General features: G+C 51.1%; 1 protein-coding gene across 8 annotated transcripts in view; it reads right to left on the bottom strand.

The window, feature by feature from the left end:
• Ccdc187 (coiled-coil domain containing 187) overlaps window positions 1-25,609 on the bottom strand; it is a 56,711-nt gene that overhangs the window by 9,869 nt on the left and 21,233 nt on the right. For 5 of the 8 annotated variants that reach the window (XM_039106127.2, XM_039106125.2, XM_039106126.2 and 2 more), the window contains 13 exons: window positions 22,800-22,869; window positions 22,291-22,648; window positions 21,847-22,018; window positions 18,236-18,348; window positions 13,192-13,289; window positions 12,772-12,885; window positions 11,444-11,568; window positions 11,247-11,299; window positions 4,395-4,471; window positions 3,736-3,944; window positions 2,886-2,973; window positions 2,145-2,291; window positions 823-953 (listed from right to left, as the gene is read on the bottom strand). In XM_039106127.2, coding sequence (XP_038962055.1) covers window positions 823-953; window positions 2,145-2,291; window positions 2,886-2,973; window positions 3,736-3,944; window positions 4,395-4,471; window positions 11,247-11,299; window positions 11,444-11,568; window positions 12,772-12,885; window positions 13,192-13,289; window positions 18,236-18,348; window positions 21,847-22,018; window positions 22,291-22,648; window positions 22,800-22,869 — 1,755 coding nt within the window. The other 3 variants (XM_039106121.2, XM_063285236.1, XM_063285237.1) reach the window with 3 other exon arrangements.

Here is a 25,609-nt window from a genome sequence, read left to right on the forward strand (position 1 = left end):
CTTGGCCTGACCTGCACCCTGCTGACAGGGGCAGAGGAGGCCACAGAGGGTCTATTTCTGCCAAAGCTGGTGAGAGACACCAGAGAGAGCTCCAGAAGACCCATCTCTTGTGGGTCAGCCTGAGGCAGGTGCTTCTCAGAGGTGGCTCATTCAGTCCCCACCCCCACCCTTAAGGTGGAGGGAGGGAGCCCAGGAACTAATGTCTAGGACTTGGGCGGTAATAGCCTCCCCAGAGCTGGCAGCAGGTGCCTGAGGAAGAGGGGATGGCCAGGGTGAGAACCATCTGTAGATCACCACACCCCATGCTTGGCAGGGTAGAACAGTGTTTCCAGCATGGGGAAGCCAGGAAGGTGCGTATGGAAGGAGTCCTGCTGCTCCTTCCTGTGGTCAAGGGACACTCCTCAAACTCCTCCAAGCACAGGCAGGAGCCTCGGTGTCTTTTGCTGCAGGTGGCCTTGGCGGCCAGGCCTCAGAAAGAGTCCAGCTGCTGCTGACCATAGGAAAACCCTATAGTAAGTAGTCCTATAGTAAACCCTATAGTAATCCCGGAGACTGGCGTGGCCACCGACTTGCTGCCTGCCACCGTAAGGCAGGCTGTTGAGTGCTCTGTCATTTCATACCCACAGGAGCACTCTAGGAAGCTCCTTGTGCTCACACCCCTGCCAACCATAACCTTGAGCTCAGGACCGCTCTGGTCCTCCCCTGCCCTCTCCAGGAGAAGCTGAGTGCAATGGGATCCAAAGGCAGAAAGCAATTACAGGAAAGGCTTGCCAAGGCAAGTGCGAGGGCCAGCGCCCCTCACTCCAACCCTGGCCCACTCACTGTGCACTTTCCGAGCTCTCAGAGATTTCCTGGGGGTGGTGGCTTTGGGAGCTTCCAGACCTGTGCCCCTCCAGTTTCTGACTTGCCTCGGAGACCTCTTCCCAGGCGGTCTTGACTCTGGGGCTGCAACTCTGGTAAAAGCAGCACAGGGCAAGCCTGGTGTGGCCACCAGTCCCCTCTTCAGAAAAGCAGGAGGCAGGTGCACACGGCAGTAGCCAACTCGGGACAGCCTCAGCACTGTGGATGGCACAGGCCCATGGGAGTGGACACCAGCTGGAGCAGGCTGCCCCGGCCTTATCAGGCCTGTACCCCTACTGAAAGGTGCAGACAAAAGGCAGAGCTGGCATTTCTGCTCAAAGTTACCCAGAGGCATGGAGAACTCTAGTCAGGCAGCCCAAAGTCCTCTCTCCTGAAGACTGGCCTATGGCATATGCTACAGAGAGCAGTTCACCCAATTTTTGTCCCTATCCTTAAGGTGAGACCACTGTCCTTTGCTAACAGAATTAGGGGGAGCACAAAGTGACTGAGGTTGACCATGCCCTCATCCATACATGATTTCTTGCTCTCTGCTTTGTGAGAGCAGCACAAAGAGACCAGAGAGGAACTCTGGTCCACTGACACAGTGGAGTTTTTTGTTTTGTTTTTTAGTTTTTCTTTTTTTTTTTTAAAGATTTATTTTATTTATTATATATATAAGTACACTGTAGCTGTCTTCAGATACACCAGAAGGGGGCATCAGATCTCTTTACAGATGGTTGTGAGCCACCATGTGGTTGCTGGGAATTGAACTCATGACCTCTGGAAGAGCAGTCGGGTGCTCTTAACCACTGAGCCATCTCTCCAGCCCAGTTTTTTAGTTTTTCAAGACAGGGTTTCTCTGTGTAGCCTCAGCTTGTCCTGGAACTCACTCTATAGGCCAGGCTGGCCTTGAACTCAGAGATCTGCCTCCCTCTGCCTCTCGATGTCTTGTCTGAGTATCCAGCCTCACCAGTGGGTCCCAGGGCTGCCGGGGACACCGAGGTCCCTCCCCACTGCTACTCCCTTACTGCTGGCCCTTCTGAGTGATACCCTGGACCTCCTCCAGCTAGACTCTTTCTTTCCCTTCCCTCTGCTAGGCTTGACACCTCCCGCATGGCCTTTCTTCTACCCTTGGTCTGTAATAACTACCACAGCTTGGAAGTCTGACTCTTCCCCCACAGTACTTCTGCGGGGACCCCAGCAGGTCATCTTCTCCCTCTACAAAATCACCCAGCCCCAGACCCGCGCCGATAAGGATGACGAACACGACACAGAGGAGCCAGGTAGAGGCTGAGAGTGCCCACCTTCAGTAGCCGGCCTCGTACCCGGAGCTCCTGCCGCAAGTGGGCCATTGACCTCTGCACATTGAGGATAGACTGCTGATGTTGCAGAAGCTGCTTTCTACCTTGGTGCAGGGACAAGTACATCTTCTTTAGGTACTGGATTTCCTTCTGAAATTCCAGAGGAGAAAATCCCAGTTAGGATACAGGGGCAGGGAGGGGGCATCAGGGGCCTCTGCCTCTTGTGTTGTCTGGGCCTCTCTCCCCTCCATGGCTCTCCCCACTCAGCCTCTTAGTTCTTGCTTTTCTCTGATTCTGGTCAGGAAGTCCCAGCTGGAGACAGGAGGGGCACTGGGGTACTCCCAAATGGAGCTGGCCCAGCTCATCCCTGCCCACACTCCACATGTTGGCCACTGCCCTGCCTCTCTAACACACCTTTATTCTAAACACCTCCCAAGACGTAGGAAAGAGATAACTGCTGCTGTTCAGTGGTGACTTGAGGACCCCAGAAGCCAGGCCACTTGTTGCAGGCCACAGCTGGCAGGAGTCTAGGCCTGGTTTAGACCCAGGGACGTCTAGGACCATGTGGCAGCCTAGATTTGAAGTCCTCTGACCATGGGCTATTCCTGACACCATATGGTTCTAAGTAACATTGGAGGAGCAAGAAAGAACTCAAGGATGTTCTGTGGGCCAGGGTTACTCTGGGCCCTCCACTGGGAGGGCTGAAGGGCCACTTCTGTGTGACCACTCCTTGCCCACGCCTACCCGTTCCTTCTCAAGTCTGCTGAAGATTCGTTGCTGCTTTGCACACAGAGTGGCCCATGCTACTTCACGTCCCATATTGCCCAGGCACCTAGGAGAGGGAAAAAGCCACAGGCAGCCATGATGGTCTGTTCAGATACAGAAGGAGAATCATAAACCAGGACTGGGACAACCCTGGCAGCCAGGGCTACCTAGACGATCCCCCATGGAGGAGACACCAGAGTCTGGGGGCCCCAGCTTGGGCTGTCAGTCTTCCCTCCCACCATGTTAATGATTGTCTCACGGTCTAAGGGACTAAGGCCTAAGATGACGTAGTCTCCCATGTGGAGACCACATGCAGGCAAGGGGTTCTCCACGGTCGCCCTCAGCATGTCATGGCCGGACTCTGAATGGAGCAGCCCTCGGAGGCTGGCCCTAACAAGGCCAAGAGACTTTTGGATGCCTCTCACATGCAGGAAATACCATGTCTAAGAAATCCTCCTGAGACAGGCCCTCAATGTTCGTAATGGTGAAAAGTTGGGTGCTTGCTAAAGGTATGACTGAGGACAGGTCAAGGGGATGCACGACCCATGTGTTAAGAAGCATGTGGTGACGTGAGTGAGGCCTGAGTCCCCATCAACACTCTGAGAAATCCTAGAAATGCTACAAGCATCGCATAGAGAGGAACAACATCACACAGAGGGGGAAGATGACTGCTTTTCATTTTTGGGGACACTTTACTATTTTACCTAAATTTCCACAAATGCCTATCACGCCTGGATCATTACAGCTGTCTTGCAGGGTGGGGTGGGTGGGTGGCGGCAGGAAACACACTGACAGGGGTGGAGCAGAGCCAGCCACAAGCTGAGCTCACCCTCTCTGGTGCTCCAGGTAGGCCAGCTCAGCACGGGCCTTTTCCTCCAGGGCCAGCTCACGCAGTCGCAGCACGGCAGTCTGGTACTGTGCGCGAAGCTCTTCGTCTCTCAGACTCTGTTCCAGCATTGCAACATTGAAGCGGTGGAAGTCTCTGGGCCCTTCTGTTTGTGGCTCTGGCCTCGCTCCGTTCCACTGCAGAGAGGTACACTAACCTAGTCTTGTCACTGCTGGGACCTCTCAAGAGCCGGGAACAGATCCCAGCTCTCAAGAAGATACCACTGACTCCAAGAAGTCCCCCTGAATGCCCACTAGCTTATCCCCTCACCATGCTCCCTTCTTGGCAAGGCACCCCTTCCCGACTGTTAGCTCCCAGAGGACAGGCAGGGTCCTCATCACTTGGCCACACGCCCACCCCAAGCTAGGCAAGACCCTTGTGTATACTCTGCAGAGTTTTAGCAAGGCAGTCTGGTCTATGTGTAACCCCACCCAACGTACCCTGTGGTCATGTAGACCCTCAGCAGTCACCCAGTGTGGGAAGAACAAGCGGAGTGGCTGCCAGCTGCAAAGACGGCCGATGGGATGGCAGGGTGGCCCTCCCAAGACCAGGACCAGTGGGGACCCACTGCCCATCACCAAAGCTGTGCCCGTTCTTTGTACCTGGTAAGTAGGTCTGTCTGAAGGGTGGAACTTGGCTGGAACCAGCAGGGAGGAGGGTGTGCCCTGCTGCACCGGTTCTGAGAGAGAAAGAAGACCTTGGTTGGCCCCCAGGGAAGTGGTGGCAGGTGCTCAGGGGCCTTTCCTACAAGAGGTCCAGACAAACAGAGTGTATACAGGCAGTCAGGAAAGGTTCACAGCTGGCCTGTGACACCAGAGCTTGAGGCAGTGCTGGAGGGGACCTCCGGCCTCCTAAGCTGAGGTTCTGAGATGGGACTCACAGTTGTACACAGGAGCAGAACAAACACAAGGCACTCAGTGACAGCTCTGGCTCTCACAGGAGACACGGAGGCCAGAGGGGAAGGATGCCCTCTGTCTGGTACCAAGCAGGGGCAGGGCACTGCTGAGGCCAGACTCCCTGTTCACGCAGCTCCCTCTCTGCTTATCCCTGTAATCTATCCCGCTTTGGTGGGTTTCATGGAGAAGGCCTTTTAATTAAAAATAGTTAAAGGATATTTTTCACACCTCACCAAGAAAGGGCAAGAGGAACTAGATGGTGGTCATATCTGAAATTATGTTTTATACAGACATTTGCATAACTTTCTCATACACGAAGGAACATTTTTGAGACACTTGATATCAGCAGCCCAGCACAGTGCTCGCAGACAGAAACAATGGCAATATCCCAAGAGAGGTACAGTTCAGGGACAGCAAACTGAGGTAGAGCCTGACAGACCCCCCGTAGAGCAGACAGAGCTGAGTCTGGGAAGATGGGCGCTAGGGTCCACAGAATGGTGAGGGAACCACGAAGAGAACCCCAAGGCTCTCTGCTTCTAGTGACCAGCATCTCTTGGTGTTCAGGTGAGAAGTGACTGGATCTGCGCAGGTAAAGTGCATCCAGAAAGGGGCTGTGGGTTCTGTGCCTCGTGACCTATAGATCACTGGACAGCACACAGACAGATCATCTTGCCTCTTTTGAGAAGTTTCATCAGCCTTAGTAGTGATCAGGATCGAACTGGCTAGTTACAGAAGTAAAACTTGAAAGGATCAGATTAAGCCCAGTACCTGCAGTTGAGACAAGGCTTAGGAATGTGTATAGAGACCTGGGTGTGGTGCTTATTCAAGGCCAGTCTGGTCTATAGAATGAGCTCCAGGGCAGCCAGGGCTACACAGAGAAACAAAAGAGGGAAAAAACTGTTTATAGAGACTGGAGACCTTGGCTCTAAACGGAACAGCTGTATCCCAGTCCTCTCCTCAAGGCTCAGAGATCTTCATGGAAGAAGAGCCAGGGGTAGCTCATAACCACAGGGAATCAGTGTTTCCTGGTACAAGGTAGCTGCACAAATGAACTCCCAACAATTGACCTAACATGCACAAGATCTATGCAAACTCAGGCTGGATCAAATCCTAGTGTGGTGAGGGACAGGAAGTCCGACCACTGGCTCAGGAGCTGAGGGCATTTGATAACTCTTGGGAAAGAAAGAACCGGTTTTCTTTAAGGGTGTGACCCTTCCACTTCCATGGCAGGCTCCACACCCAGGAGTATTTGGAAACACAAATTAGACTCCATGGTTTGGAGGGAGAAAGAGGGAACATGGAGAATGTGAGGGTGAAGTTGGGTGTTAGGGTTGGGGTGCATCTGAGTAATTTAGGGGGTTGAATATGATCCAAAATATGGTTTGAAATTCTCAAAGAACTAATAAAATCCTGTTTTTAAACAATCGCGTGAATAGAAACAAAAATATCTCATACTGAGGTAAAGTTCAGAACAGGCAGCAGTAAGCAGAGCAACAGGTAGGAAGTCATCAGCTAAAATCTGCACAGAGACGGGTGCTACAAGTAAGACGATGCCACAGAGAGAGAAGCTTGCTACCAAGCCTGACGGTCCGGGTTTAATCCCGAGGACCCACATGGTGGAGAGAGAAGACCAATTCCTGATAGTTGTCATCCAACCTCCCCATGCATGCCTTGTCATGCTGTCCCTCGGTCAATAAATACATGTAAAATTTTCAAACAGAAGAAGTTTTCATAGCTGTCTTCATGTGTTTAAAAGGATAAGTCCTCTGCTGGGGGGATGGCTCAGTGGTTAAGAGCACCACATGCTCTTCTAGAAGACTTGGGCTAGATTCTAGGACTACACATGTAGGCACAATACCCATATACATAAAATAAATCAACCACAAAGGTTAACACAACTATGAAAGACGTAAGAAGAGATATGAATAGAATTTCCAAAGCTGAACGTTTCATACCCTTCAAATGAAGACCGAATTGATTAGACGACATTGCCGAAGAAAGAAATCACAGCATCGAGTGTAAAAGTAAGACCTGGGAGTTTTCCAAAACGGCAGACAGTGATAACCCAAGATCAAAGACGCTTAAACCCCAGCACATGAGCGTGAAACTAGGGAGTGTCACTACAAACTTGCTTGAGAAACAGAAAAGCAGCCAAGCAAATGGACACGGTGCCTGCAAATGAAAAGAGGAACGGCAGAATGGGCTCCTTGCACGTGGAGCAAAGTAAGTAAGAAGACACTAGGGGTGGCGGGTGTGCTTCCTGGGAATCAGACTGCTCGGTAGCAGGCGAGGATGTAGGAAGCCTGGGGTTCAACCCCAGCACTGCAGTACACACACACACACACACACACACACACACACACACACACACACGCACACCACATACATCACACACACACACACACACACCACATACATCACACACACACACCACACACCACACACCACACACACACCATATACATCACACACACACACACACACACACACACCACATACATCACACACACACACCACACACACACACACCACACACACACCACACACACACATCACACACACATACACACACACCACACATCACACACACACACCACACACCACACACCACACACACACCACTCACACACCACACACACACATCACACACACACACCACACACCACACACACACCACATACATCACACACACACACCACACACACACCACACACACACACCACACACACCACATACATCACACACACACACACACACCACATACATCACACACCACACACCACACACACACCACATACATCACAAACACCACACACATCACACACACACACCACACACCACACACCACACACACACCACATACATCACACACACACACCACACACACACCACACACACACACCACACACACCACATACATCACACACACACACCACATACATCACACACACACACCACACACACATCACACACACATACACACACACCACACATCACACACCACACACACCACACACACACACACCATACACCACACACACACAACACACACACAACACACATACAACACACACACCATACACACACCACACACACACAACACACACACAACACACACACACAACACATACTACACACACACTACACATACCACACACACACACACCACATACCACACACCACATACCACACACACACACACCACATACCACATATACACACACACACAACACACACACACAACACACACACACCATACACACACCACATACTACACACACACCACACATACCACACACACACACCACATACTACACACACACCACACATACCACACACACACACCACATACCACACACACACACACCACATACCACATACCACATACACACACACACACACACCACATATACAAGACACACCACACAGAGACACACGCCACACACACACCACACACACACACAGAGACACACATACAGACACACACACACCACACACACACTAACCTATAAAAAAAATCTACCCAGACCCAGGCATGGTGTCCATGCTTTTAATCCTAGCACTCAGGAAGCAGAAGCAGGCAGATTTCTGTGAGTTGAAGGCCAGCTTGATCTACACAGTGAGTTCTAGGCCAGCCAGAGCTGTAAAGTAAGACCCTATTTCCACTTTTTTTTTTTCTTTTTTTTGGAGCTGGGGACCGAACCCAGGGCCTTGCGCTTGCTAGGCAAGCGCTCTACCACTGAGCTAAATCCCCAACCCCCAAGACCCTATTTCTAAATAAATACTTTGTCCAGTAAGGAGTCTTTAAGGAACAAAAAGTAGAATGAAGATGCTCTTGGACACACAAGTGTTTTTATTTTGTTTTCTGTTACTGGTAGATGTTCATGTCAGGTGAGGGACATGGAAGTATTGTTAACCAGAAATACGATCTTCCCAGAGAAATCAGGAGTGTCAAAAACAGTGGCTGAGAACTCGGTACAGCCTCACTCTAGGCCTGGGTCTAATCTAAAACTAGTAAAAGAGAATCGTTTGTCAAAAATATGTCAATGAAGGATGGGCTTAACATTTTGAAGGTTGACTTTTATTTTATTATTTTGAGTTATGTGTATGCGTGTGCCTGTTGTGTGAATATGTACACAGGTGTGCAGGTGTTCATGGAGGCCAGAGGAGTCCAGTCCTCTAGGACTGGTTATAGATGGTTGTGAGCCACTCAGTGTAGGTGCTGGGAATTAAACTCTTGCCCTCTGGAAGAGCAATGTGTACACTAAACCACTGAGCTTTCTCTCCAGCCCTGTGTTTATTTTTTATTTTATGTGCATGAGTGTTTGCCTGTATGTATGTATGTATGTATGTATGTATGTATGTATGTATGTGTGTGTGTATGTATGTATTGTATGTATGTATATGTATGTTTGTATGTATGCTTGTGTATATGTATTGTATGTATGTGTATATATTGTATGTATGTATGTGTATGTATGTTTGCATGTATGGATGTGTATATATGTGTGTATGTATGTATTATGTGTATGTATGTGTATGCATGTATGCATGAATGTGTGTATGTTTGCATGTATGTACACATGTGTGCACGTGTGTGTATATGTATGTGTATACATATGTATACACACTTGTGTGTATGTATGTGTATGTGTGTATGTATGTATGTGTGTATGTATGTATGTATGTATGTGTATGCATGTGTGTATGTATGCACACATGTGTATATGTAGGTGTGTGTATATGTATGTGTATAATTATGCATGCATGCATGTGTATATATACCATGTAAGTGCCTAGCACCCACAGATCCAGAGGAGAGCAGTTGTAAGCCACCATGTGTGCTGGGAACTAAACCTCCCTCCTCTGTTAGAACAGCAACCACGGAGCCCTTTCTTCAGTTCCCACCACGGAAGCACACTTTAACGCACTGAATAAACATATCAGTATACCATATATATCAGTATGCCACATCAGTATAAAGCTGAAGTAGAAATCGCCTGTGGCCTGCACGCTATCAGCCCTAAGGCACCCGCTGTGATGTGGGTATGGCTCACCCTAGCTCAACGCTGAGGAAGAGATCATTAAAGACTATCTAAGGGGTGCACACACATAATCTCAGTGCTCCAGGCTGAGGGGTGGTGCACGCGTACAACCTCAGCACCCCAGCGGGGAGGTAGAAAGGCTGTTATGAGTGAGAGGTCAGCCTGGGCCCCATAGTTTCAAGCCAGGCTGGGTTGCCCAGTGAGAGCCTGTATCAACAAACCAAATAAAAAAATAACCCAGACGGAGGCAGATAAAGTGAAAAAAGAAAATAAAAGATAGAAGAAACAAAAAATGGACATCAAGGTGAATAACCTGAACCTGATTCTGAGGCCAACCCCAATGCTCGTAAATAGGATAAGCCTCTCAGAAGTCAGAGACTAGATTAAAAAGAGGGCAACACCCAACTTCATACTGCTCACAAGAAAACACTTCAAATACAAAGCAGGAGGCAGATGCCCCTTCTCCTAGTCACAGGAAAGCTGTCACCGCCTACAAATGTCAAAGCAGGCTTGGGAAAGCGTATGTGGCTCAGCTGATAATGCTCATGGCAGGAAGCCCAAAGTCAAAGCCTAGCACAGCATAGACCAGACATAAGCACAAACGTTTGTAATCCCAGCACTTGGGAGGCAGAGGCAGGGGGCTCAGAAAGTTAAAGTCATCGCAGCTACATAGGGAGTTCCAGGCCAGCCTAGGAGAGCCTAAGATGATAGCATAGGGGAAAAAACCCAACGACAAACAAAACAGAACAACGTACATACAAGGTGGACTCGAGAACAAACACATTGCAGAGGTGCCTGGACCAAGAGGGCCAGTGCATCAAGAGCCCATCAGAATCCTAAATGGTTTCGTTGGGGGTTTTTTTTTGGTTGATGTTGTTGTTGGTTTATGTTTGTTTTTTTATTGTTGTTTTTTGTATGGTTTCTTTTTTTCCAAGACAGGGTTTCTCTGTCTAGCCCTGGCTTCCCTGGAACTTGCTGTGTAGAACAGAACAGGCTAGCCTTGAACTCCCGAAGATCCACCTGCCTCTGTCTCTGCCTCTCAGGCGCTGGATTAAAGAGGGGTGTCACCACCCCCTGGCTTAGAATCCTAAATGTTTATGTGCTGGTAGACAAGCCCACAACTTGACATTTCAGTACTGTGCCCTTCCCTCCCAACCCCAATAACAGGTCCATGTGAGGCAGAAGACTCCCCAAGCAAAGAGCAGGTTTGAGCAATTCTATGTGCCAACTGGTCTACCAGGATTGCAGAATGCTCCACCCAACAGCTGCAGAACAGAGCATACGGTATATATTAGCAAAAGTGTGGAGATGATCAAACATTTACAAATGAATTTTATAGCCACCAGAACTAGACAGAGGGGCCAAACTTCCCAGAGAAGTGGTCAGATGGACCTGGGTGTGAAGCTGTAGCTGGCATGACTAGCTCTCTGAGGATAAAAGTTCATCTGGAGGTTTTACAGCGCCATCCTCACCCATTTTACCCCTGCCAGCATAGGTCACACAAGACACTCACCTGCAGAAACTGCCTTTGCTTCCTCAAGATGCTTCAAGGACCAGGTGTTGTCTCTATGTGGGGAAAGCGGTGATATAAGGGCCAGAAAACCACCAGAGCTTATTGTCATCACCAGCACCTGAAACCTGAAGTCGGGTCACCCGTACTCCTCTACCCTGGGGTTGGGGGGTGGCATCTGGCCTCAGCCTTGGCCTCACTTGGATCTGGTTGTCATCGTGTGGAGAGAGAATGTGCTCGGCTCTGGGCCACCACACATCTGCTGCTGTTTCTGTTTTGAAGACTCTTCTGGCCCTTGCTGGACTGAGGGTTTCTCCATCCACCTCTGTGAAGAAAAAGAGTCTGGTTTTGCGGCATGAGAGATAAGGTTCTGTGGCTGGCCAGGCCAGGCTGGATCCCAGGACCAGGCAAGAGAGACACACAGGAGTTTGTATGTCACGCATACCACAGGTCATAAGCTCTGGGCTCCAACAGAGAGCTACTGCTCAGTGCCTAACAGGTCCTGAAGTGGGACCAGTGGGAGACAACGATGACTACCTGTGACCCAGCTCTGGAAGCAGCCATGGGCACCCACCCTAGTGTGGATGTTCCTGGGACACGAGTGGACAAAGCATCCAGTCTCTTCAAACAAGTCCCTGTCCCCTGTTCACGTGGTTGTGCTCCCTCTGAGACTGTTGGTGCCTCTCTGCCTTCACCAGCGTGACCGACAGTGTGACCGACAGCGGGACCGGCTTTAGAAGGACCAATGTTTATACCCTCCGGAAAAAAAAACTGTTCTGACTTGCTGTGGAGATTTCAATCCACCGAGCAATTAAATTGGTTCAATAATCCGTCGTCTCCTTGGCCCCACCCCTCATTACCCCATTACGACACTGTGCTATGTTTTACTTGGATGCTTACACCCCGCTCTGTCCAACGTTTAAAGCTGCAGATAAGTCACATTGCAAGCGCCACTGCTAATCAGATTCTGGTTCAATACTGAGCCATCCCCAGCACATAGGCTGAGGGGTACGGTTATACCTCACCATTAGAAAATAAATGAGGGAGAGATGCAGGAAAAACCCTGCTAATTAAAGGCTGAAGTCTACCATTGCATGGATAGCCTTGTAGGCTCGACACAAAAGGAGGACTCCCTTTACCGGTAGGGCTTCTCCTTCTCTGACCATAACCCCCACAGGCCTCTACCTGCAGGATGTCATGTAGCCTTCGTTAGATTACAGGTTCAACTTCCTTTCTGCCTATAAGAAGCCGTTCTGCTAGCACCTGGGATTTCAGGAAGCTGGTCCCAGTATGCCATTACCTTCAGTACTCACAGGGCTTTCAAATACTCCCCCACCTCCCCACTCCCCCACCTCCCCACTCCCCCACCTCCCCACTCCCCCACCCCCACCCATTCGTAGTCTCTTCTCCATTTGCCCTCGTGGACTGATATCGGCTGACCATTCCCAGGGCAGGGGCAGGGAGGGTCAGAGGTGGGGTAGAAGGGACACTGGGCAGGGCTGGCACACCACTTAAGGCCTCAGCTGACCTTCAGCTGCTGTTTGAAGAGAAGTTCATCGAGTGCCATTTGTGTCTCACACACCTCCTGCTCTGCTCGCTGCCGCAGAAGGGCCATTGCTTGCTCCTGCTTCTGCTGGTCCAGCTGTCATGAGAACCACACCCCAGGTTCACCTATGTCTCGCTGGCAATGGGGCATGGGGTCACCTTAACAGATCCCATGTCTGGTCAGGCCCTGCTCCCCCTAGCAACTGATTACTCTTTCTCTCTGTGGCTTCTCTATCCAGGCTGAGCAAAAGTGGGTAGAGGCTGCTTCTAGACCCTCAGTGCTAAGTTACAGAGCCTTCTATTCAACCTTGGAGACAGAGGCTGCTCACAGCTAACCTCCAAACAGAAGAAGCCTAAAGGAGACACAGTTACCACTGGCCTGGGATCATGGCGTAGGACATACCTTCAGTGACACGAGAAAGCTGGAAGATTTCAGCTGGAAATTGGTCAGGTGCCCATCATGCAGGCCTCTGGAATGTGGCCTCTCGGGCTCCTGCTGACCTGCAGACCACGGAGGAGGGCACCTGAGTGGCAGGTACGCTTTGAGCCTCTCTCCTGGTTGAGCCTCAGCGCTTCTTGGCCTGCAAGGAAACTGAGGCCAGAGGCCAGGAGAAAAAGCCCACGACACAAGGACTGTGCTGGTATCCTTCCTTACAGTCTCAGGAGACTGTGACTGCCATGTGACTGTATTCCCTCCCTCACCCTCGCTGCACCTCATTCTGGCCACCTTTCATTCCAGAAGCAAGAATTGAATTAGCATAGGTGACAGGCGATACCAGAAAGACTCGGGTCCCAGTCTCAGCTCTGTCCTGCCCTTTCTAGGTGACCTGGAACAATTCACTGGCCAACCAGGTTGTCTGAGGGAACGCTGCTTCCCTGTGTGAGACTCCCACAATAGCTTTACAAGGCCTGACAGGCAGAAGCCATGGCTGTTCCCTATGGTGCTCAGGTAGGTATGTGCTACAGAGGGGAGTCCAGAGTGCAATTTGGAATCTGGGGTGTTTCACACTGTATCTCTTGTAAGTTACGAAGTCCCCAAGGGTATCAAAGGGGGCTTCTCATCCTTCTAATGGCCCCCCTCCAGTCCAAGGACAAGGTCACATTGTGGGTATTCCAAGACCGTGCTATGTGTGTTCCCACCCTGTGGAGACTGTGTCTCCCCCTGAACTATCCTCTGCCTTACCCTAAGCCCCTTTTCTTCAGAGTTAGCTGTTAGGAGAGGGCTCAGAGGATGCCTGGCTTGACCACTCTGGATTGGACGAGAGGCGGGGAGGGCTTCCTGACGGCCCTTGACGACCCTCAGTCACTGGGCAGTCATGTTGTAGGGAGGACCATGGACAGAATCCTAGTCCTCTGGCCAGGGAGGGCCATCTTCCCCAGCAGACTGTGTGTCATCACTGACAGAGAAGCACAGCTTAGAATACGAGCCGATGAAAAACTGTGAGCGATGGTCACACAGTCCCTGGGCATCGCCAACGACAGAAAAAGACCAGGAGACATCAGGGTATGGCAGGGGGTAGAAGAACACACACTAAACACTTGGGTACTCTCCACTCCATCCCCAACCCCGTATAACGGAACTCTTGGATTGGCTGAACTTCCGTTCCTTTGCATGAGACGAGGCTTCACTGCTATGGCTGGGAAACTTGAGGGAAACGGAGGCCAGAGCAGGTGCACAGACTAAGTCACCCTTCCACAGATCCCAGAGACTGAAACCCAGAGACTCTAAGCCACTCATCTGAGTTGGGGGTAGCTCTCGGTCTTCTTGGCCATGTCGGCACCCCAACAGGTCAGAGGGAACTACATGCTGATGTCCCTGAGTACCGACCTGTGACCCAGGAGAAAGCCAGGTCAGCCCTGGGTGAGATCACCTCCTACAAGCAGAGAATGACCCTGCCTTATCCCCGGCTCCTCTCAAAAGGCAATTAGGGAGGAACCCCAAGAAGTCAGCACCACCTGAGGCCAGTACTGTGGGGACCCAGGGAGATGGCCTCACGAAGGCTCAGCGGCAGACTGTAGGAAGGACGCAAGGGTGCTCAGTCAGGTTGTACCTCTGCCCCCAGGAGACCCGCTGAGTGTGGGAGCCGAGCAGAAAAGCAGCAGAAGGCATAGTTGATACTAACCTTTCTACATTTAGAGGAGGAAACTGGGGGCCCAAGTTGGACCCCTCATATTAAAAATATAAGGGTGGGCTACACATGTAATCCCAACGTTTCGGAGATGAAGGACAAAGACAGCCTGTTAGCCTAAGTGGTGAGTTCCAGCCATCGAGAGTCAAAACAGAGCAGAGGTCTGAGGAATATTACCCAAGGTGATTTCTGGCCTCTACAAATGAATCTCACATGTGAGCATGAACATCCTCTCTCTCTCTCTCTCTCTCTCTCTCTTCACACACACACACATACACTCACACACATATGCATATACACATACACACTATAAATATGCATATACATACATGCATACATACATATAATGTACTCTACCCCATCACACTGACTACAGTTCCAGGTCTCGGCAGCCACACGTATCTGACAGCTACCATAATACCCCTCACCAACAAACACCCTACTGAGCAGGGCTGCCTAGGAGCTGAAGTCCTGAGGGTTCCACTGGATGCGGCTGCTTCTAGTACTAACGGCTGGAATTGAAGGCCCCTCTCACTGCTGTCCCTGGGGCTCACCAGCACATTCTGCTCCAAGAATGCAAATGAGGCCGAGGGACAGGATGTCCCCCGAGTCCCTACCCCATGTAAGGAGAGGGCCAGACCCTTGAAGGAGCTGGCCTTCCTGCTGTGATCAGAAATAGCTCTTGACTCTCACACAGCATCAGACCCTGTCCAGTCAGGCTGGAGAAGAGCATGGATAAACCCAGCCAGGTGGGCAGGGCCAAGGGGTAATCTGAGAATCTCACTGTCAGGGGAGACACGGGGCTTTGCTTTGGTTTAAATGTTCCTTCTCAAATTTATGTAGACATTTGGTAGCCATGGTAACGGGGTTAGGAGGTAAGGCTTCTAAAGGGCAATTGGGCCACTAAAGCCAGGAATGGAGGGGGCTGGGATGTGAGTGCAGCACAATGGGTGCTTGCCTTGAGTTTCATCTCCAGTGCCCCATAAACTGGGTCTAATGGCAATACCTGTGATCTCCCATCTCTTGGGAAATGAGGAAAGAAGAATCAGAAGTTCAAGGTCATCCTTGGCTACATCGTGGATTAAATAAGAGCTAGCCTAGGCTACATGAGTCCCTGTCTCAAAGGAAAACAAGTGAGTACAGATGGGAGGGTTTGGCTCTGCTGACTTTCCCCTGTGTGGTGGGGTAACAAGAAGGCCCGGGGGTACTCCTAAGCTTTGCCGCCTCTGGCCTGTGAGCCCACACATTTCTGCTCATTGTAAGTTCAGGCTGTTATACTATCTGCTCAGGAACAGGCTGGAAGCCCACGCAATGTTAATGCTCCAATGTGGCAGGCTCTGCAACCACGGAGGAGACAAGCCTCTCTGGGGGTTTGCTTAGAGGAGGCTAACAGAGGTAAGAAGGCTCACCTGGAATGTGGCTCTTACCATGCCTTGGGGTCAGGTCAGGACTGAGCCCCAGCCTCCATTACTCTGTGCCTCCTGAAGGCCTCAAGCCCCACTGCCCTGTCTTTCCATGGTGATAGCCTCTGTCTTTGCAGTGAGCCAAGATAACCGTTCCTCGCTCAAGCTTAATTCCAGTTGGGTTGTTCTGTCACAGTAACAAGGCAAGTAACCAAAACATCAGGCATGTGCTGGCCGAGGCCTTCCCCTTCGTGCCCTTCCTGGCTCAGAACTCTTACCTGCCATCTCCTGGCGCCCCTAAAGTACAGATTTTGTTGGAATAGGGCTTGACCTCTGACCAAGGTCACATATGCTATCAGGTTCAGTTTGTGTCAGGAGCAATAAATCTACGGACCACGGAGGTCTGCTGTAGCCTGGGGCCTGAGAGCGTTGACAGCTCTTGCCTGACACCCCTAGATGTCCTGTTTTAGGTGGAGCGAGCCCCCCCAGAGCTAGAGACTGCTGTTTCTCACACAGATACCCGTCATCACATATACACATACTTCTCCGTAAGTCCACACAAGATCTGACTCATACCTACCAGTATGTCTATGGCTCTGAGCCCAGTCTAAGACCTCCCCTACCTACCCTGCCAGCTCTACCCTGGAGGGGAAGCCTGGGCCTCTGCTAACTGCCCAGGCATTCTTGGGCCTTAATGCCTATCCTGTGATTCCCTAGGGCTTCTCTGTCTGGTTGGGGACTTGGGCACAGCTAAGGGTCACATTTACTCTCTCTGTTTCTCAAAGTCAGGCATAACCACTTCTATTGTTGCTGTTTGGTTTGGCTTCATTGTGTAATATTGGGGATTGAACCCATGGCCTTATACGTGCTGGGTAAGCACTTTACACTTTAGCTATATCCTCAGTCCCATTTCCCTGTGTGTGTGTGTGTGTGTGTGTGTGTGTGTGTGTGTGTGTGATTTACTTTTGTTTTGCTTTGCTGTTGTTTGTTAAGTCTCATTATGTATCCCAAACTGGCCTTAAATTTATGATCACCTTCCTTTAGCCTCCTAAGTGATGATATCTTTTTTTAAGATTTATTTATTATATATAAGTATACTGTAGCTGACATCACACACACACAGACACACACACCACACACAGACACACCACACAGACACACACACACACACACACACACACACACACACACACACCAGAAGAGGGCATCAGATCTCATTACAGATGGTTGTGAGCCACCATATGGTTGCTGGGATTTGAACTCAGGACCTCTGGAAGAGCAGTCAGTGCTCTTAACCACTGAGCCATCTCTCCAGCCCACAGGATGATATCTTACATATTCAAAACCTGTCCTTCGAGGAAAATAAGCAAACAGCACTGACAGGGTGAACAGGGTCTCAGGCTTGTGCCAACACAGCTCCATGTCACCCTGGGCAGGGAGGCTCCCACTGCAGCTCTACAGAACACTAGCAAGACGCACCCAAGGGTAGGCTGATCCCCTGGGGTGTGGCTTCTGCCATCAGCAGAAGAATGCCTTATCCCCCTGCCAGGTGCCAGCTCTTCAGTTTCCTTAGCTGAACCCCAGGAACAAGGACACTTAAGTACCAAAGAAAAGGTAGAACCTGGGCCGACAGACACAAGGAAAGAAACAAGGGTCACACTCCTGGCTGCAGAAGTGTGGCTCTTCTAGAGATAACGAGGACAACTGTCGTGACAATCACAACAGGAGCAGAATTGGTGGTGGGGGCTGGAGAGCCTCAAAACACTTTAATGCTGAGTTGTGGCTGCTGTCCACATAGAAATAGGTCTCTCCACTGCAGGACCAACCTCAAGCTAGGCCGTGGAAGAGGCCCATGGCAGGCCCCCGTGGCTGCCCGACCAGCCAGCCCAGGGCCTAGCTGCAGGTTCACTCTTACCGCAGCTCCGGGTGGTCCAGGGCGTTACCAAGCCTGCCTTTTTGGCTTCTGGTATCTCCTCCTGCCAAAGGGAGCCACGGGTGGGGTCTGGGGCATCTGGCACCCCAAGTGAGCTAGAAAACAACGAATACATGGAGAGTGAAGTCACAACCAGGCTGGGGCAGAGGAAGGATGAGTGCCAATACCCACTCAGCGGGAATGTCCCAAGATCCAGGCAGAATATCTAGAGCAGGGCTGGAGAGATGGCTCAGCGGTTAAGAGCACTGACTACTCTTCCAGAGGTCCTGAGTTCAATTCCCAGCAACCACATGGTGGCTCATAACCATCTGTAAAGAGATCCGATGCCCTCTTCTGGTGTATCTGAAGACAGCTACAGTGTACTTATATATAATAAATGAATAAATCTTTACAAAAAAAAAAAAAGAATATCTAGAGCAGACCCGACTAAGCCCAGGCGGAGGATGGGCCTCTGACACACAGAGCAGCAGTGAGCTTGTAGCACTTGTATGGATGGTTCATAGGACGGCCACTAGGTCACAGCCTCCATCAGCCAAGTACGGGCATAATGCGCGTGTGTGTGCATGTGCACGTGCACGTGTGCGTGTGTGTGCGTGTGTGTGCGTGTGTCCTATGCGTATGCAAGTGTGCGTGTGTGTGCATGTGTGAGTGTGTGTGTGCGCGTGTGTGTGCGCGTGTGCATGTGTGTGCATGTGTGTGTGCTTATGTGTGCGTGTGTGTGTAGCGCCCTGCCAGTATGCAGTGTTAGCTCCATCACAGCCAGCTGTGCAGGTGAGATCACAGCTCGATGTGGCAGTGTAGCTATCCTGGTCATCCCTGCAAGCTGCTAAGAATACCATCCACAAGGCTTTGTGGAATGAGGGTGAGGACTCACAGTACCATGGCTAGGACTGGGCCGCTGCCCTTACAGCGGTGCTCGTAATGTACAGCTGGGTCATCGGGAGAGAAGTACAATCATCACGAAGGATCCTCTCTATTCTGCATGGTCTCAGGCAGCTGCCCTCCCTCAGACAGGAAAGGCCATGGCCTATACCCAGGTCAAAACAGCCACAATGGGTAGCAAGCTGCTGGTGCAGGTGCGTATGCAGCAGCTGCGGGATTAGAAGGCTTTGAAGCACAGACGATGGATATGTAAATTGGCTGGTGTAGGTGGTGAACACAGCCTCTGGCCACTCTACTTTCTCCCTGAGGCACCATCTGTCCCTGGTACATAGTGACCTGGACTCCACCTGAATCACCAAATGTCACTCGTGCCTGATTCAACAGCCCTCAAAGCCTGCAGGTCTCTAACTCCACCCTTCTTCAAGTCGGGTACTGTGCAGGGCGAGGATATGGCATGTCCACACCCAGCCCCTGCTGGAGTAAAGCTCCTTCTGAGCATATAGGCATACATTAAGGCTGCAAGGCATGATGGGAATGCAGACTTAGAAGCAGTTTCCAGAAAGCAGAAGCAATGGAGTGGAGTTAAATGTGAAGGCAGGTGGGACCAAGCCCCACGGACAGCTGGCTAGAACAATGGTGTTCTTAACTGTGAGAGGAGGATGACAGGCTGGGCCCTCGCCCATCACCAAGTGCCTGTAGGACGAGGAGAAGATCTCAGCATGAGAGTCCAGACCCTAGAAGGTGCATCTCAGGAGAACAGAAGGAAAACCACAAGTCTGGAAAGGTAAACGCTGCCTTTCTGGGAAACAGGCTCTGAGTATCATTTCTGCCTCCTCTGGTCTCTTCTAAACTATTGGGATAGGACGGGTCCTGTAGAGCTCTGTGGCCTGCACAGGTATGCTCATGTGGGGCAGGAACACAGTAGAAAGACAGCACAGGTGTGCCCAACCTGCAGCCCAAGATTTGTACCCCAGGACGCCTGAGAATACGTCCAACGCAAAATCAATTTATTTTTGACACTTGGAAACCTATGTTAGAGGTTCTCAGCATGAACTATATAGATGATAAAGTGGCGAAGAAACTCCAACAAGTTGGACACCCCTGGAGGGGAGACCAGGCCACGACCCCTGTGTAGCTATGTCAGGAATGTTGGCACCAGGACCTTCTACACCTGGGTCTACGACCTTGGGGCCACTTTGTCTATCTAAGAGCCTGGGATACTGAAATTAACCCTCCCAAAATTCTGGAAGAATCCATTTTGGAGTGGTGTTAGTGAATTAGCCAAGGAAAATCTCGGCCCAATGCTGCCCCCTACTGGCCTTCCTAAATCAGTGATGCCACAGACCTTACCATCCAGGAAACAGCAAGTCTAAGGTGAGTGACTAAATTAGGGGTGGGATTCCTAGTGCAGGGGAGGCATCTGGAGAGAAGTCTCAGCTCCAGGAGGAACAGGGGTTGGAGATGTCACATCACCTGCTGCTTTAAGTGGATGGGGAGGGGAGGAAGCACGAGCTTCCTCGAGGTAAACAGAACGGAGACTTGACATAACTACCCTCCTCCATGGCTGGGCCACAAGCGGAGAAGCAGCCACCCTTTGGCTTCAGCCATCTTAACCACAGCCTCCTTCACAGCCTGCTCTTCCAGCTCGGAGTATGCGGCATCTCCTGGGCTTGCACAGCCTCTCCTCTTCTAAAACAACTAGCCAGACATCAAGTAGAAGACAGCTCGGCTGTGGTTAGCAGTGAGGCACAGTCCCTGCACATGGGGGCCAAACTGAGGTCAGGGGTCATCCTGGTGAACAGTGTCAAGCACAGACATGGGGCCAACTGGGCCTCTGTGGCAGTGTTCTCCCTGCCTTCTCCAGGGTGTGTGCTCTCAGTTCTGGCCACAACTCTGTGGAGAGGCTGTTCAGGTTAGAGTTACCGCCTAGGGTGCTCCAGTCTAAGGACAGTAAAGTGAGAGAGACACGGAGTGGTCCCTCTGGTTGGAAGCACAAAAGATTACAAGAAGGAGGCTGGGGTTGGGGTAGCAGTTGGGGACCACAGAGCTTCTAGTGCTGGAGGATGCCTTGGACAAGGCCCAGTGAGACAGCAGCGGGCAGGGGAAGGGAGATGTTTTGGGAGGCAGAGGAAATTTTCAGTCCTGGAGAGGCCAGGAACCACAGCTGCAGACAGAGGAAACCCTTAGTTTTCTGGTGGGCGATAGCTGAGGGTCATCTGCAGAGTTCCTACAGCACAAAAGCCTCCCGGACCCTGCCCAACCTGGGCTTCAGTGGAGGCTACTAAAAGTTGGATGTGGTGGAGCAGGATGGGCCCAGAAAGGAGACACGGTGAGATGGGCATGAGGGCACGACGAGGGTCATAAAAACCACAGAAGATGACATCATAAGCACACGTGGGCTGCACCTGAAAAGGCTAAGCCAGTGCTAGGGACCAAGGCCAGAAGAAGGTACATGGATAAGCCTGTGAACTAGACATGGGGCAGTGAACCCAGGCAGGCTGATGAACCCTATGGGCCAGCACAAGAAGTGACTCCCTGCCCAGTGAGGTTCAGGGCAGATGTATGAAATGGGCCAGTGCTAGCAGCAGCATGGCCTATAGCACATCTGGGGAGTTTTGTCCACCCGACCTGATGCACCCAGACTCCTGGCTGTGAACTCGGAGGACACGAGAGGCAGCCTTCACAGCTGTAGCACAGCAAACTGGACTCACCTCCTCATGCAGGCGCCGAGGGCCTGGAGGTTAGCCATCTCTCTCTGCAACTTCTTCTCCAGCCCCTCTATGGCGTCTTTGGAAAGAGCCTCACGACTTGATGAGCCAGCAGGGCAAGGCTGAGTGTGAGGGACGATCTGAGACACTGAGGCAGGAGTGCTAGAAACAGGACCTGCAGAGCATGGAGGCCTTGCTGGCCTTCTTGCCCTTGAGGGAAGTAGGGCGGGTAGGCAGCAGGCTTCAGAAAGAGCCTCCCCTCCCCCAACACAGGATGAGACTGCTATGGCCTGTGCCATATGTCACCCAGGAAGCATCAGCTATTGTCACCACCCTCACTGTCTGGGCAGCAACCACCCTGCTCTCCAAACAAGACACTGACTGGGGCCCCATTGCTCCAAGCCCAAAGGTAATTCAACAGACATGACACCCACTGCCAAGCCCTACCTTGGGGCTGGCTCTCAGTGTGAGTCCTCAGGTTTGGGTTCTGCAGTTCCCAGCTGGGCCTCAATGGCATCTCACCATCCTGCAAGTAGGTGCTGAGGAGAAGGGGATTGGTCTGCACATCCACCAAGTCCTGGGAGGTTTCTCTACCGCCTTTCGACATTACGGTTCTGAGGTATGAGGGAGGAATAAGTGTGGGGCTGCTGGGTGCTGTGCTGGGGTGCAAGGGCAGCACGTCCGAGGCCAGGTCACCAGCTGTGTCAGGCAATGTCGGCTTGTGTAGCTTGTTGGATAGAATGTCAATACGCTGCTCAAGGGCCTCAGCCATGGTCTCCAGTGCCTGCAGCCGGGCTTGCTTGTACTGGAAGAGCAGGAGGGCCCATGGGCCCAGATAGCTTAGTGTCCTGGGGGTCCAGAGAGATGCACAGCCCCACCTCCACCCCAGGCAGGACCTGACACTTCATGGGGTCAGAGGAGGAGTCAGTAGATAGTAGCAGGGGGGCACCACTCACGCCTTCCGGGGAACATCCAGTGTTCTGGGTCTCAGTGCGGTTCCATGGTTTGTTCAAACATAGACAGAAGCTGCAGGGAGAGGAGAGTTGTTGGACGCAGCCCCAGCAGCACGGGGTTGTGCAAAATATACGTGGGAAGCAAGGAGGGGAGATGAGGACCTCTGTGACAGAGTCAGGGTTGACCACAGACCAGAGGTCAGGGCCACGATGTCACATAGCAGACCACACACAGCTCAGTAGAGCCAGAACTAAGTATGGATGCAGACCTGAGAAACGCTAGCAGAAATGGCAGAAACTGTAGTTCCTGGACAGCAGTTTGGCAAGTCCTCCAATCTCAAATACCAAATCACCACATGGGTAAAAGTATCGGGTGTGGACGGATGTCTGCACAGCTTCCTCACAGTGACAGACGAGTGCCCATGAACAGAGGATGGAGCAGCCATGCGCACAGTGGGAGGTTTCTCATATGTAAGCACAGACAGAATGGTACCTGCTACACCAGTGGTAAACCTCAGAGACATCCAGTGACAAGGACATGTGAGACGGCATTCCACATCTCTGAGCTCACCTAAGCCATCCGATCCAGACGGACAAGCAATGCAGGGACTGACAGGGGTTGGTATTAAGGGGGATCCACTTGGGAAGAGGAGAAGATTCTAAGGGAGGATGGTAGGGATGACTTCACAGTACTTGGAACTGAGGCCATGGGTGTGCGCCTAAGAGCATTGGGCCAGGTACTGGGGTGGATGTCTGCAATCTCAGCACCCAGGAAGCTGATGTCAGAACACTGGGAATTTAAAACTACACAGTGAGACTCTCGCTGTGGTGCTGCACCCAGCATTTAGGAAGCGGGGCAGTTGTGTATCTCTGTGAGTTCTAGGCCAGCCAGGGCTACACAACCAGATCTTGTCTCTAAACAAATAATAAAAACCTATTCAAATCAACTAAAAAGAAGCTAGGTGGTGGCCTGATAAGACCAGCTACTGAAGCAGGAGAATCACAAGTTTAATGTCTGCCTGGGCAACTTAGTGAGACCCTGTCTTAAAATAAAAGGCTGGTTTTTGTTCGTTTTGCTTTTGTTTTTAAGGCTATGATGTAGGTAAACGCCTTTAATACTAGCACTCAGGAGACGCAGGCAGGTAGATCTTTGGGAGTTTGAAACTACACAGGGCCTAGTAAAGTCCTGTCAAAAATAAATACATGACATAAACCCAAAAGCGAGGGGCGTAGCTCAATGGTAGAGGGCTTACCTAACACGCATGGAGCTCTGGCTAGGTTCAAACCCAACACAGAAGACAAGAGGAGGGTGTGTGAGATGACGGTGGGGAGAAGCTGACCACCCAGGCCATAGTTGGGGTCATTCTCACCACCCATAACAAAACATACTGTAAAACACCAAGGATTTTAGAAGAAAGGGTGTTGAATATGCCTCGTCACACAGAAATGATAAATGTTTGGAGAGGAGTGCGTTTAAACTAATTTAAATATCATGCAGTGTGTGTGTGTATCAAAACACCACATGTACCCCATCTATCTGTATGTGCAATTTTTAGCTTTTATGTATCAGTTCGGCAAAAACTTAAAACAAAATCCAGATGGATTGAGGATTTAAAAAATGGTTATCGTTGTAAATGTTATGTGTGTTTTAGCACAGTTTTAAAAAGTGGGAATAAAAAAGGGTCAGGATTCGTTGAAGGGAGACAAGTGTATGGTTTTCCGCAGTGATGGGGACACCCTCTTACACTGTGGTGAGTTAGAAGAGCCAGGGCTACCCAGGGGTGTGGTAACTGGTTGGACCCGAGTTGTCCTCTGGAGCTAGACGCTGCTTTAGAAGTTCACAGACACAGGAACCTAGGCTGCCCTTCAGACATAGAATGAAATCTCAGGCTGTACAGTCAGGGACCAAGTGGGCAGAGGAGGGAAGGGAGTTAGAAGGAGTCGGAGGAAGGAGAGGATCTTCCGTCTCATCTAGGGCTAATGGTTTATATGGAGGGGTAGGAACAGGCACCAGAGGAGGTCAGCTCAGGTTCCTCCCAATGCCAAAAACATACCCAGGAATGTCCCCAGTGAGCCTAAGGCAGGGCATTTCTGGAAGCTCCTCTTGAGCCCCACCCCCACCACCAACCCCCGCCCATTCCCCCTTCTGTACAGTGAGTACCTTAGCAGGGGGCCAGGGAGTGGCTGGCAAGACCAGAGGTGGGGGAGGGGAAGAGCTGTCCTGTTCTGGTGGTGCTGGAAGGGGATGAGAGGGAAGGAGGGAGGAAAGAAAGAGGGATATGTGGAGGAATCAGCCCCCACATGTTGCTGGTGGGGATGGAAGGTGGGGAAGCCACCGTGGCAAACAGCATGCAAATTCTTCAAAGAACTCCGCAGAGAAACAGTGCACACGAACACCACACATCCCCTTGGAGCGGGGCTCTGTGTTCCCCTTGGAGCGGGGCTCTGTGTTCCCCTTGGAGCGGGGCTCTGTGTTCCCCTTGGAGCGGGGCTCTGTGTTCCCCTTGCTGGGCTGGTTGTGATGGAAGATGTGGGGCACCTGGGGCAGAAGGTAGTGGATTAGGAGCTGGACACTTAGGTTAAGTCCTCTCCCTGGTACTCAGGGCCAATCATAATGCCAAATGTTGAAATCCCCAAAGAGTAACTTCCTCAAAGTCTAAAATCCTAATCCCAAAGTAATAAAATTCCGAATATTGAAACCAAAACCTGAAAGCTGAAGTTCTCAGGAAAAGGCCTGAGTGAGAGGGTGGCAAGCCGGGCTCTGTGGCTGGGGCCCACCTGCTCTCTGCACAGCCTCCGCTCCTGCAAACTGA

The sequence above is a fragment of the Rattus norvegicus genome, chromosome 3 (assembly GCF_036323735.1).
Source record: "Rattus norvegicus strain BN/NHsdMcwi chromosome 3, GRCr8, whole genome shotgun sequence".
In the NCBI taxonomy this organism is placed as follows: domain Eukaryota; kingdom Metazoa; phylum Chordata; class Mammalia; order Rodentia; family Muridae; genus Rattus; species Rattus norvegicus.